Below are 15,028 nucleotides of genomic sequence, written 5' to 3' on the forward strand. Positions count from 1 at the left end.
ATTTAATATAATGGAAATAGGTTTGGCTTTAACTAATATTTCAATCTTGTTTATAGTTCTAAATGTTCAAAATTAATAAGGACTTGGTTTCTTTAAGAAGCCAGTGAAGGCATTAATTTGAATGGATTAGCTCTATTTAAATGAGTTGAGAACTGTTGGGGGCAGGCATGAGAACTATGTGTATCCTATTTCTTTTTTTAAAATTGATTTTGACTTGGGATAATTATAGATTTACATTCAGTTGTAAGAAATAATATAGAGAGATTCCAAATACCTTTAAGGTGGTTTCCCCCAATGGGAATGTCTTGTAAAACTATAGTACAACTGTGTAACCAGGATATTGACCAATATAGTAAAAATACAGAACATTTCCATCACCATAAGGATTTCTCATTTTGCCCATCTATAGCCACACCTTCTTTTCTCCTACTTTCATCCCTTTCATAGGCTCTGGCAACCATTAATTATTCCTATTTCCATAATTTTGTCATTTTAAGAATGTTATATAAACGGAATTATGTAGTATGTAGGCTTTGGGGATTGGCTTTTTAAAAAATTCAGCATAATTCTCTGGTGATTCATCTAGGTTGTTGCATCTGTCAATAGTTTGCTGCTTTTTATTTCTGAGTTGTATTTCCTTCCTACTCTTTATACAGAACTGCATTACACAGTATTGTAAGTTTTGCTTCAATCATAAAACATAAGGCTCAAGACAAAGAATATCTATTACGTTTACTCTTGTTTTTGCTTATCGTGTTCTTTCTTCCTTCCTGATGTTCCAGAGTGTCCATTCTTTTATTGTTTCCTTTCTGTTTAGAAAACTTTAACTAGCCATTCTTTGGGGGTAGGTTTGCTGACAGTAAAGTCTTTTCCTCTTAGAATGTCTTGATTACCCTTCATTCTTCAAGGATCGACCATTGGATTTAGGATTCTATGTTGACAGTTACTTACTTCCAGCATTTGAAAAAAATACTGTGGCACTTGCTCTGGCCTCCATGGTTTCTGATGAGAAATCCAGTCATTTAAATGGTTTTTCCTAAAAAAAATAAAAATAAAAAATAAAATAAATAAATAAATAAATAAATAAATAAATAAATAAATAAATAAATAATTTTTCCTTATAGCTAAAGTGTCCTCTCTTTCATGCCACTTTGAAGATTTCTGATTTTTTTTTTGTCTTTAGTTTTTGGAAGTTTGAAAAATATGTTTGGTATGATTCCTTTAGATTGATTTTATTTGGATAAATGTGTATATTTGTGTCTATATCCCAGATTGGGGATATTTTTGGCCATTATGTCTTCAAGTACTTTTTCAGTTTTACTCTCTCTCTTTTCTTCTTCTGAGACTTTGATGACACATTAGATCTTTTGTTCTAGTCCCAGAGGTTCCTGTCAGTTCATTTTATTTTTTTTTTTTCAGCCTGTTTCCTCCTTCAGATTGGACATTTCTGTTGTTTTCACTCATTTTTCCACTGAACCATATATAATGCTCTTGAATCCTTTGAATTTTTAAAAAATTCATTTATTCAGTTTTTGAGTTCTAAAATTTCCATTTGGTTCTTCTTTGTATCTTCTGTTTTTTAAATGACATTTTCTATATTTTTATTGTTTTAAGATTGTAATCATAATTATTAAAGCAGTTTTACCATGACTGCTTTAAAAATCTTTGTCAGATCATCTGACATCTCTGTATTTTAGTGTTGGCATCCATTGATCATCACTTTTTAAATCACTTTGAGATCTTTTTGGTTCTTTTATGATTTGTGATTTCCTTTTGAAACCTAGACATTGTGGGTGTTATATTGTGAGACTCCAGATCTTATTTAAATTTTTTGTTTTAGCTGTTTCCTTCTGATACTGTTCTGGCAAGGGAAGGGGTCCTACCTTCTTACTGTTAAGTGGAGGTAAAAGTACAGATTCTCTTCCACTGATACCTGATAGAGGGTGCTCATCTTCACTGCTGGACAGAGATGGGAGTTGTGCTTCCTACTAAGCCTTCTCTGATACTTCACTGGCTAGTTAGGGACAGGAATGCCTCATTACTGTTCCCTATGTGGCATCCATTGATGCATGGTGAGAGTAGTATCACTGGCACTGGATTGGGCATTGGTGAAAGTTCTGATTCTCTTTTAAGTCTCTTTTGATACCACCCCACTGGGCCTTATTATGTGAATTCCACTAGCACTTTCCATGTGGGAGGAAGAGAGGTTTGTCACTGTCTTGTTGGGATTGCAACTCCTCTCCTTCTTAGTCTTCTTTGATACCATCCTGCTCAGTGGAGGGACAATTTGGGTACCTTGTTATGTGCTGTGGAGTATGGAAATCTACAAATTTATATTTATAAATATTTATCTCCCTCTCTTTCTTTGTTTATATAAAAGAACCGTATCACACAGTATTTTAATTTTTGCTTTAACCATAAAACATAAATGTGTGTGTGTAGATATATATATCTATCTACATATATAGTTAATTATATATAGTTAACTACTTAAAAAATCTTTGTACTAGACTCTAAGATATGTCTGCTTTGTTAAATCTGTATCATTAATACCTAGCAGTGTCCCTGGTCTGTATTATCTACTATAGTAGATTTCTTTACAGTATCTACTTTATATAAATAGAGTTTATATAAATCAGCTTAGATGTATTTGTGTATATCCTTGTCTCTATGTTTGAGGTACTTATTTTTGTAGCACTGAGATCAACTATACATTGTTGTATTATCTGTGTCGATTCTTTTTTAAACAATTAATTTTTTTGTATTAATTAAACATTTGTATGATTTAAAAACCAAAAAGTACAGGGATGTCTGGGTGGCTCAGCAGTTGAGCATCTGCCTTTGGCCCAGGGTGTGATCCTAGGATTCTGGGATCGAGTTCCACATTGGGCTCCCTGTGAGGAGCCTGCTTCTCCCTCTGCCTATGTCTCTGCCTCTCTCTCTGTCTCTCATGAATAAATAATAAAAATTAAGTAAAGTAAAATAAAAATAATAAAACAGTACAAAAATGTATACAGTGAAAAGTTTGTCTCCACTCTGATGCCATCTGCCCAGTTCTCACCTGCCTCTCACTATTGTTAAGTTTTTATGTATACTTCCAGATTTTCCTTACGTAAACATGAGCAAATACACACAGATTTAACCACCCACCCATTCATATTTTTTTCCTTCTTTAACACAAATAATAGGAAACTGTATTTGTGATTTTTGTATTGTTTTCCCACTTAATATATCTTGCAGATCTTTTTATGTGGTTCATAGAGAATTCTTTTTTTTTTTTTTTTTTTTTTGCTTTGGTAGTTGCATAGTATTTTTTTTTTTTACACTATTGTACATAGTATTTTTTTCAGTTTCAGCTTGTTTTTTTCTAGTATATGGAAATGCAGCTGATTTTAGTATATTGAACTATCCTGTGCCTTTCCTAAACTCTTTTGTTGGCTCTAATAATTCTTTGTATATTCCACCAGATCTTCTACATAGATAATCATGTTGTCTGCAAATAAAAACAATTATTTCTTCATTTCCAATCTGGATGTCTTATTTCTTTCTGGCCTTATGGCACTGGCTTTAGTGTGGCCTCCAATATGATGCTGAATAGAAATTCTGATTGTTGACATCCTTGTCTTGTTTCAGTTTTAGTGGGAAAGCATCAGTCTTTGATTTACAAGTTTGATGCTAGCTATAGCTTTGTGAAGATGCCCATTATCAGGTTAAGGAATTGCTATTCTTAATTTCCTAAGATTCTTTCATTTACAGGAATGAATGCTATTGACTTTTGTCAAATTGTTTTTCTGTATCTATAGAGGTGATCATATAGTTTTTCTTTTTTCATTTGTTAATATGGTAGATTATATTGATTTTTTTTTTGAATGTTAAATCCATCTGGCACTTGGGATAAAGTCATGTGGTTATGATGTATCCTCTTCTTTTATAAGGACATCTATGTTCATGAGAAATGATGTTCTGTTGCTTTCTTATAATGTCTTTGTGTAGTTTTGGTCTTGGTGTAATCCTGGCCTCATAGAATTATTTGTGAAATATTCCCTGCCTTTCAACTTTATGGAAGAGTTTGTGTAGAATTGGTATTGTTTCTGCCTTAAATATTTAATAGAATTCACCATGGAAAGTATCAAGGCTTTGACTTTTCTTTGTAGGAAGGTTTTTAACTACCAGTATAAATTTTTAGGAGGTTATGTATTTTTTTTTAATTTTTATTTATTTATTCATGAGAGACACACGCAGAAAAAAGCAGAGGCACAGGCAGAGGGAGAAGCAGGCTCCATGCAGGGAGCCCGACATGGGACTCGATCCCGGAACCCCAGAATCACGCCCTGGGCCGAAGGCAGTGCCAAACCACTGAGCCACCCAGGGATCCCTATGTATTTCTTTTTGAATAGGGATCTTTATTTTCTATCTTTAAAGAAGTTTGGCCATTTCGTGTAAGTTGTCAGACATACTGGGAAAAAGTTGCTTGTGACATTTTAATTACCCTTTTTATGTCTAGAGAATCTATAGTGATGTCATCTTGTCATTATTTGGCTAATTTCTAAATTAATTCCATTGTGGTCAGAGAACATACTTTGTATGAGTTGAATTTTTTTAAATTTGAAACTTGTTTTATGGCCAACATACATCATCTATCTTAGTAAATGTTCTGTGTACTTGAGAAAAATGTATATTTTGATGCTGTTGGATGGAGTGTTCTAAAAATATCAATTTCCAGATTTATTTAAGGCTATCAATTCAATATGTATCACTTTCATTATTGTCTTTATATATAATCTTCAACTTTAGTATTCTTTCTTTGAAGTGTTTTTAGAGAAGGTTTAAAAAAGCATCTTGGGGCAGCCCTGGTGGCGCAGCGGTTTAGTGCTGCCTGCAGCCCAGGGCGTGATCCTGGAGACCCAGGATCGAGTCCCACGTCAGGCTCCCTGCATGGAGCCTGCTTCTCCCTCTTCCTGTGTCTCTGCCTCTTTCTGTGTCTCTCATGAATAAATAAGTAAAATCTTAAAAAAAAAAAAAATTTTTTTTAAATAAAAAATAAAAAAGCATCTTATTTTCTGATAGTTGATTACTTTCTGGTTTTATTGTATCATCAGATAATGTTGTGTGTACTAATTCTACCTTTTGAAGTTTATTTAGATTTTTTTTTTTTTTTGTGGCCCAGTATATGGTCAGTTTTGATTAGTGTTCAATGAACATTTGAAATATAGTGCTTTGTGTGTTTTCACAGAGAATAGTTTATTATCAATCAATTTTTTATACATCTTCTAAACCCTTACTCATTGTTTTCCACCTTATTTCTCATGGACTGTGAGAAGTAAAGTGCCTTTTTGATTGTGCTCTTTTCCTTGTTTTCCCTTCCATCTTGTATTTTATGAATGTTAGCATTGTATAACTTAGTATGTACTGTATAGTAATTTAGCTTGTAGAAAGAAGTTTATCTTCATAATGATTTATTTATTCATGTAATTGCCCTTTTAGCCTGAATTTTACTTTATCTGATAGATCACATCCTGTGATTTTTTTCTTTGCACCGTATACTTTGGCCTATCCTTTTATTTTCAGTCTTTCTGGATCACTTTGTATTTGTATTTATTTGCTTTCTCCATAGAGCTGGGAGGTTGCTTTTTTGAGATTTCAGAGTTTTGCTTTTTTCAGATTTTATTCTGAAAATCTTAAGTGAGGTAAGCCAAATATATATATATATATTTATATTTTTAAGGACACTTTTCACTACTTTTTTATTTGTGCATATATTTCTGATATTTGGGAATATGTATTTTATTCCAATGATTACCTTTAGGATTATAGCTAAAGGTATATAGTTCCCTTGATCTTCTGTTTCTTTGACCATTGTTCCTTACAGTGATGAAAACTAGCATATTTTTCCTTCCTCCTTTCACCTCAAGCCCTCCTTCATTACACATTTTAACCATTATCCCAGTATTTGCTTTTATACTGTTAAAACAAGCTTTTAATTCCAATTTTACTCATGAGCTTTAAAGGATATCTTTTAACTGCCATCTTACAGATGAAGCCAGTGGATCTTTTCTACCTCCTTCCTTCTTTACTTTCTCTTTCCAGTTTGCCTTAATATAAATCTTTTACTCATCATCAAAGGATATAATTTGTTTTACTTTAGCTGTTAAATGCAGTTCATGCTTAATCATCAGTGCTTTTGCTGAAGTCTCACCAGCCATTTCTTGGTTGCTGAAGCTGTTTCATGAAGAAAGGTTCAGGAAAACAATATTCTTTGAGTTGTTAAATCTTCAAATTGGTGGACTCTAGCTTTTATATTGAAAAACATTTTGGCTTTCCTTAAGGATCTTGAAGATACTGCTCTGTGACATTCTGACATTGAATACCACTGTAGGGGAAATCCTAGGCTAGATAGATGTTTCCCCCCTCTCATAATTGATTGATCATTTCTTCTGGCTGTTTCTTTACTTGTTGGAATCCAGTAACTTGACTGCACTGAATCTCAATGTAACTAATCTAGGCCATTTTTCCCCCAGCATAAGATGTGTTTTTTCAGTATCAGGATTTAAGTCTCAGTCTCTCTCTCTCTCTCTCTCTCTCTCTCTCTCTCTCTCTTTAATTTCAGGAAAGTTTTCTTGAATTGTGTCTTGAATTGTATCTATTGCACTATTGGAGTTTTCTTATTCAGGGATTCCAGCTATACATATATTGATGTTTTCTCTTTTTTTCCTCCCCCTTCCTCCCTTGTCCTCTTTCTTTCCTCCTCCTCATACCTCCTTTCCTTACCTCCCTTCACCTCACACACCACCAAATACTTCATTCACCACTTGGTTCTCTGCAGGCTGGGTGTCACTCATCACTGTACTTACTACTTAATCAGTAAGATAAAACACTCTCTTATTAAAGATAGCAATGATATCTGCATATCTGAATCCAAAAAACACTTTTCAGGTTTTATCCATCCCTATTTCTGTATTAAACAGTGATGATCATCTTTCCTTTTTGAAGTTCTGTATCCTGTAGACATCTGTGACTCTGTGCCCTTCTGGTTTTTTTACCTTTGTGATTGTTCTTGAGTTGAATTTTGTTTCTGTCCTTTGACCATATTATAACTATTAGTCTTAGGACTTAGTTCATTGTCCGTTGATTTCTAGCTCCATTATCATCCCTGGACAAGTTTATTCATGGACATTGTTTCCTCTCATGGCTTAGAAATCTATAATTTTTTTTTTAAGTAGTCTCTAGCACCAAAATGGGGCTCGAACTCACAACCCTGAGATCAAAAGTCTTATGCTCTTGATGGAGCCAGCCAGGCGCCCCTAGAAATCTATAATTCTAATCCAGATGTTTCAGATTACTCAATTTCTTATTATTCAACATTTAAGTAAAGATATTCCTCAAATCTACCATAGTCCATACTGCACCTAGCTTCTTTCTTCTAACACTTCTGCGTATATTCCTTATCTCATTTTGTGGCATCTTCACTCAGCTGTCACTTAAGCTAGAAACTTAGGAGTTATCATAGACTCCTTCCTATGCCTTCCAACCCAAACCAATCAGTCACCAAACTCTAGTTTTACTTTATAAATATCTCTTAATTCTGCCTGCTGTTTTTTAGGTCTACTATCACTATCCTAGTTTAGTTCCCATTTTGACTGCTATGATAGCCTTCTACTTTCAGTCTTGGTTTCTCAGATCATCCCATCATAAAATCACCAGAGTGATCTGTCCTAAATGTATGAATCTGATGATTTCACTCTCCATAAATCTCTCTAGTAAGTGTATCCTTAATACTTAGTACTAGGCCAAGCAGTTCTTTAATTTTTGCATTTAATATTTTAAACATATTTAATAGTTTCTCATAATACTTGAAGGTTTAAGAGTCTACCTCTATATGTAGTTTCATTTATTTATTTATTTATTTATTTATTTATTCATTCATTCATTCATTCATTCATTCATTCATTCATTCATTCAAGACACAGATTGAGAGGAGAGGCAGAGACACAGGCAGTGGGAGAAGCAGGCTCCATGCAGGGAGCCCGACGTGGGACCCGATCCCGGATCTGGGGATCACAACCTAAGCCAAAGGCAGGCGCCCAACCGCTGAGCCACCCAGGCGTCCCTATTTGTAGTTTCTGTTGATGTTTACTCATGGTGAATTATTTTGTGCAGTGCTTTAAAATTTTTTGTTTTGAGTACATCTTCAGAAGGGCTTTATCATTAGAACTTACTTTGCCTGTGTTAAGTACTGTCTCCAGAGAAATTTTGGATTTCCTTCTTTCAAATGCCCCAGGAGTGTCTTTTTTCAGAATCATCTTTTAAGATGTTAATTTCTTGGCTTGATTTTTCCTATCCTAAGGAGATGGTGGAAATTCAAGTCTCAAATCCACCTACAAGCAGCATATAGATTATAGATTCTTATAGAGTATACATTTACCCCCGCTGAGTCCAGGCTGAGAGTCTTTCTTGTCATCTTCCTATGCTTATAGACAGATTTCCCTCCCTCTTTTCCTTTCACTGAGGATGCAGCTTTTCAAGACTCCTGGTTTTAGGAGGATCTTTGCTTCAATCCCTTATGTTGCAAGGGCTTAAGGTCTTAGCTTCTTTCTGGCATTAAAACCCAAGCTTTTAATGTGACCAACAAATATGTAAGATAGTCTCAGTGACAGCTTAGGGCTTACTGCTTTGGTTTTCAGTTTCCTTTTCATTTTTAGACTCTTTGAGTATTGCCCTTATTTTCTTAGGAACTCAGCTGTGTATTGTAAGGAATGTTTATTAAATTTTTCCCCAACATTTCTGGGGAGATTTTTTGCCCTCCAGATTCTCTGGCCCACTATATTCTCATACAGGGTTGACACTTGCCATAGCTCTAACACTTTTCACAGGATTTAAACATGATCTAACACTTCTCAATTATTTTAGTTCCTGTTTTTGAAGAATCTAAATAAGATTTTAAATCTTGTTGTAAGGAATATTGATGACTAAAGGAAGTAGATTGGATGGGTCAGGTATAACCCCATAATCCTTTCAGGTTTGTAGGTCCTTCTGATACCTCTCTCAGATAATGTTTCCTTGGTTTTATTTGTTTTGTCAAACAACTGTTAGCATGTAGTATTCTCTTCTTCATATAGTACCTTCTCCCCTGGTGGGATTTTTTTTTCTGCCTGGAACCTAGGCCTTCTAGGATTTTATTTTTTTTAAAGAAACCATTTCCCTGCAGCCAGCAGAAAAAGAGTACTACTGAAATCTAATGCTTGGTTACTTGACAATTTCCAGTAATAATAAGCTTCTGTTTAGCCCTCAAACTGTTTCTCATGAAAAAGGCCAAAATTATGGGTTGCCATTCACATGATACAAGTCTACAAGATAAATTTAAAGCAATCAAAATGTTATGAAACTGGGAAGTTAAATCAACCTCAAAATAGCTGGTTTGGAGGGTTGTGACAAAATATGGACAACCTTAATCACCTGAGCCACCAACAGGACCAACTGTATTCTATTATCAATTTGATGTATTTTCCTCATTTTTTTTCTTTTCCTTTGCAAATTTTCTTTAGAAGGTTGAAAAAATACGTATTTTTCACCCAAAGTATGTTATGTTATTGTAAACTCTTTGTAAATTTGTAATATCTACATAATACTTTTCATATCTACACAATATTTTATTAAATTTAGTTAACAGTATTCCCATGTTATATATTTAATTCCAATTTCTTCCTTTCCTCCCTCTTCTGCTTCTGTTATAGAGCTGCAGCAAATATCTTAATGCATTAAACAGTTTTTTTTCTTCAATGTATTTAGGTAAATTTCCAGATAGAATTACTGGGTAATTCTGGGTAAAAGTGTTTTTACATTTTTGAGACTTTTGACACATTGCACCAAATTACTTAACCAAAAGTATGGTATAAAATTATATTCTCCCAATAATTTACCAGTGTCTTAAACAAACCACTTTGATTATGTCTAACCAAGGGTCTATGGGACAAAGGGGTAGTGCTGATGCTTTCTTTATGGTTTCTCTTCAGGACATGGTACCTGTCATAGTTGATTACTGCCTGCTGTTGCAACGAAAGTAAGTATACACTGCCTGTCAGATTAATTATTTTGAACCCAGATTGCCTCTTGCTTATATTGTAATTTACTGTTATGAAGTCTATGAATTTGGATATTTTTTAAGAAAGTTTAATTTACAGAAGTTTGATTAACAATTTTCAGCCCATTTACCTAGTAAAACTAACTTTTCTAAAATAAATGCTGTGGCTATATCATCTTGTGTTTGTATGGCCAGATAGTGGAGGTAAACATAGCTAACAAAAGAGCAATCCTACTAAAAGATCTTAAAAGTAAAAGTATATGATTCATATCCTGTATATATATCCTCTTTTATGAACTGTCACTAAAACACAGTATTACATGCCATACAAAAAAGGGCAAAATTCAGAGTGCTTCTGGTATTGGCTTTTAGAGCCTTTTGTTGAAAAGACAGCAGTATAAATAAACTTTTAATTTGGCCTTATTGGTTTAAATAGTAAGTATATAAACCAATTTTCGCTAGTTCAGTTTTTTTACACTTAAAATAATAGCTCCCCTCATGCCAGGTAGGCCCTTTGCCTTAATTTATCTAATTTTTATAACATTGAGGTAAGTATTATTATCCTCTTCATTTTACATAGGAGGTTCTAGAGGCAGAAAGCCATTAAAGAGCTTGCCAAAGCTACCTCACACTTCTTTTGAGGACCAAAGATGGGATTCCTGTATAGGCTATTTGGCTCCTCCTGAGTTCTTGCACTTGACTACTAGCTTGTTTCTGAGTGGTAGACAACAACTGTGAGGATCCAGTGCAGATACTGCTAAAACCCTGTATAGTGCTGTGCTGACTCATGAATTTGTATTTAGGTAGCCTGAATCATAAAACATTGGATCATATTTTGAAAGTATCAGTGAATGTTATCAAGAGGGCAGTTATTTGCTATTTCAGACCATTAATTAAGTCATGAAGAGCTTTGGCTTCTATTTACTTAAGTTTATTCCAATGTTTTAGCTATACAGTATTATATGTAATTACCCAGTTAAAGTGTGTTGTGTTATGGTTGGATACTATTGAAAACATTGCTTTGTGTCACACATTTTCTTTTCTATGGGGCCTAAGGGAAAAATTTCCCTCAGGCTTACTACCAGAAATATTTTTGCATCTCTAGAACAGCTAGTTCACTTTTAGCTAATGGACAGTGAATTGTATAACTAATTACAGTTTTCTAGAAAACTAAGAGCCATGATAGCTTTTTAAAACTTGGTTTTCTCTTGATGCCACTTACATATTCCCATCTTTGTTATTTATCTTTTATTTTTTAAAGCTGCTCATTAGTTTATGGATCAGTTTTACATATTTTATTTAAGCCTCATAATTGTAGTGTAAGGTAATGTTTTCCTCATTTTAAGATGAGGAATTTGAGATGTAGAGATGTTCCTAATACTAAAAGTACTGGAGTCAACCCATATTTCAAGTTGACATAATTATAAGGTAGAATGAAGTACCTAATACTGAATTTTACCTCAAGTAAGAAGGCATATCTTTATAAAATGGATAGTTTCCACCTAGAATGGCATAAAGTAACTATCCAGTACCTGATGGTTGAATTAATGAAATAATTCTGCCTTGTAGTTGGCAGGGTGACTTATGGTCATTATCTTGAATATGTGAATACTACTCTCACAGTGATGTAAGGTTAAAATGGTCCTAGTAATTGTAAGATGCTAGATTATATAGGGGAAAATTAAAAAGTAGGTTTTTTTTTTCAGAAACATTTTGTGTTATTTCCAAAGTTTTCTGAAAGAGGAGCATTTCTTTTTTATATGACTTGAAAAGGAAATATTTCCAACTTTATGTAATCTATGGACTGGCTATAATGCAGTAATTACAGAATGCAGTAATTACTTCATTAAATCATAGTATATAACCTAGAACATGAGATCTGGTCTAGATTTTTACCAAATTAGGATCTATTTATTATTTCTTTGTTTTTACCAACTTCTTTCTTTCCATTAAATTTTCCTGACTCCTTACCATATTTTTTTTTCTGGGCTTATCAGAAACAAATACAATATTTGTTTTTGGAGATCTCAGAAAGAAATATCAGCAGTTACAGTATATTCCTGACCTCCAAAGGGGAGGAAGATCTCATGGGTTCTTTTCCCAGCTCTTCCCTCTCTTTCCTTTCTCCCACTCATACATGACTAGATCCAGGGCATGGATATTTTCCCGAACCCATAGTATGATTTCCTTCTCTCTGGATTCCTCTATTTCCAAAGGCTGAAGACCAAGGCCCCTGGGTGGCTTAATCAGTAAAGCATCTGCTTTCGGCCCAAGTTATGATCTCAGGGTCTTGGGATCGAGCTCTGGGTTGGGGAGTCGACTGTCTTCTCCCTCTCCCTCTCCCTCTGCCCTTTTGCCCTGCTCGTGCTCTTTCTCTCTCTCTCCCTCTCTCTCAAATGAATGAAAACAACAACAACAAAAAACTTCAAAAGCTGAAGACCAGATTGTACTAGAACCTGCTTCTGCTTGGGAGTAGTCCAGCAGGGTGTGTTCTTACTCTCTTTCCCCTACTTTTTCTGCTCTCAAGGTTCCAGTAAGGGCAGAAGGGACAGAGCAGAATACCCAGCAATGTAAGAATTGTTATTGGATCAAATGTTACCTTTTGTGTTTTAGATTGTGTTTTATGCTTGCTTACTTGTCACCATCTTGGCTTTTCTTTTTATATATGGGATCAGAAAGATCCCATATATAGGGTCAAATAGGCCAGTTGATCAGTTCATGTCTAGGTCATCCTTAAGTCTCCTTCCATTCCAAACATGCAATGATTAAAGATAGATAAGATAGGAAAATTCTATGTATACTTCAAATAGTTCAGTGTGCTCACTCTCAAATGGTATAGTTTCCATAATTTTTTCTTAGACTTCCATAGACAAGTTAAAAATTCCCTAGGACAAATTGAAATGGAGGATTGTAAGATATATGTAGCTTCAATCCTGTATCATATCTTTCTTCCTAAACTGGACCCTTTCTTTTTTTTTTTTTTTTTTTAACTGGACCCTTTCTTTATTTCCCTTCCTTTGATATTAGGTTCCAAATTTTTCAAAATATCTGAGACATTAAGATTGCTTTAAAGAATGCTTAAATTGTGTATAACACAAATACAACTTTACAAAGCATAATCTAATACTCAGCTAAATTCGGGTAACTTCCACTTCTAGGGCTATCACTTAGACACTCAGTCCTGGCCCCCTCATGCTTTTTATATTAATATCTTCTGATAGAGTACATTGTTTTTATAGTCAACCCCTTTTCACATACTGTTTCTTTTCTCTTTTTGTTATTTGAGAGAGACAGAGAGCACAAGCAGGGAGGAGGGAGAAGGAGGCTCCCTGCTGAGCAGGGAGTCCCATGTGGGGCTTGATCTCAGGACCCCGAGATTATGACCTGAGCTGAAGGCAGACACTTCATTGACTGAGCCACCCAGGAGCCCCTCACATACTGTTCCTTATGTGAGTCCAATTATAAACACAATACATATTTTGAATTGATTTTAACTGAGTACCATGACGTACACTATGATCACTGTTACTGCAGTATCATAATTCATAGTATCACATACCCAGCAGTAATTAATTGAACTAGTGTACATATGTATTCCCAGTCATACTTAAGAATTCTTTTATTTATTTTTATTTTTAAAAAATATTTTATTTATTTATTCATGAGAGACAGAAAGAGAGAGGTAGAGACACAGGCAGAGGGAGAAGCAGGCTCCATGGGACTTGATCCCAGGACTCCAGGATCACGCCCTGGGCCAAAGGCAAGCACTCAACCACTGAGCCACCCAGGTGTCCCCAAGAATTCTTTTATAGTGTAAAATCTTTTACTGTGGCAGGAACCATATTTCTTGTTCTCCTAGGGCATACTGACCAACATGTTATAGATGTCTTTTTTGGTTAATATTTGGTTTTATAGTCTTTGTGAATTGTTTAAAATCAGAAGTGACAGGAAATTCTGTGTTTGAAGACTTGTACTTTTATTTTCATAATTTGATTTCTTTTACAATTTCCTTTCAATTTGGTAGTGTATATTTTCTCTTTAGTATTAGACAAAAGATACATCTTAAGGCTTTTTGTAGGACATTTATTTGTTATTTTGTCTATACAGTGGTAGACATTATTTTGATTTTTATTTTGAAAATAGGTCCAGAGTTTACTTGAACTATAATCATGATTTTGAACAATGTTTAAAAATAGGCTGTTATTGTCTGTGATTTATATCCCAATAAAGCCATATAAGACCAAACAAAATAGGTGCTATGTCTAGATAATCTTGACCACTTTGAGCTTATATCACTGTAAGCAGATATCCAAAAAGAAGCCATCATTCAAATGACTTGAATTACATGTAAATCTGAACCAGAAATATTTCTGCTAAATCTAAAGTGAATCTGAAGTAGTCTTTTGATAGCCAAGGTGTTTGTTCATTCTTGTTCAGCATCAATGTTATTATTTGAGGAACAGAAAGATCTTAATCATCAAGCATAGTTGAAAACTGTATATTTTAGATATTGTTTTCTGATAATTGCATGTTAATATTTTAAACATCAAAGCTAGGGGGGAAAAGATGCCATGCCTTTTAAATTTTATAACAGCTGTATTGAAATATAATTCATATACCATAAAATTTACCTTATTTTATTTTATTTTTATTTATTTATTTATGATAGTCACAGAGAGAGAGAGAGGCAGAGACACAGGCAGAGGGAGAAGCAGGCTCCATGCACCGGGAGCCCGATGTGGGATTCGATCCTGGGTCTCCAGGATCGCGCCCTCGGCCAAAGGCAGGCGCCAAACCGCTGCGCCACCCAGGGATCCCTACCTTTTTTTAAAGTGTACAATTCAATAGTTTTTAGTATATTCATAGGGTTGTGCAGCCATCACCTCAATTAAGCCATGCCTTTTTAAAGGAAATCTTTATAAACTGTGATAAACTGTGATATAGGTATTT

At 34.4% G+C, this 15,028-nt stretch overlaps 1 protein-coding gene and 1 long non-coding RNA gene across 7 annotated transcripts in view; one reads left to right on the top strand and one right to left on the bottom strand.

The window, feature by feature from the left end:
- The window catches only part of VPS8 (VPS8 subunit of CORVET complex), a 254,636-nt gene that overhangs the window by 73,682 nt on the left and 165,926 nt on the right, over positions 1-15,028 (top strand). For all 5 annotated transcript variants that reach the window (XM_077879951.1, XM_077879954.1, XM_077879952.1 and 2 more), the window contains one exon: positions 10,011-10,057. In XM_077879951.1, the coding sequence (XP_077736077.1) occupies positions 10,011-10,057 (47 nt within the window). The remainder of the gene's footprint in view (positions 1-10,010; positions 10,058-15,028) is intronic.
- The window catches only part of LOC144302522 (uncharacterized), a 113,568-nt gene that overhangs the window by 15,610 nt on the left and 82,930 nt on the right, over positions 1-15,028 (bottom strand). Inside the window, exon 4 of one of the 2 annotated variants that reach the window (XR_013369418.1) lies at positions 952-1,036. The exons of the other annotated variant lie outside the window; for it this stretch is intronic. This is a non-coding gene — a long non-coding RNA (uncharacterized LOC144302522). The remainder of the gene's footprint in view (positions 1-951; positions 1,037-15,028) is intronic. 2 annotated transcript variants of the gene reach the window in all.

The sequence above is a fragment of the Canis aureus genome, chromosome 31 (assembly GCF_053574225.1).
Source record: "Canis aureus isolate CA01 chromosome 31, VMU_Caureus_v.1.0, whole genome shotgun sequence".
NCBI classification, from domain to species: domain Eukaryota; kingdom Metazoa; phylum Chordata; class Mammalia; order Carnivora; family Canidae; genus Canis; species Canis aureus.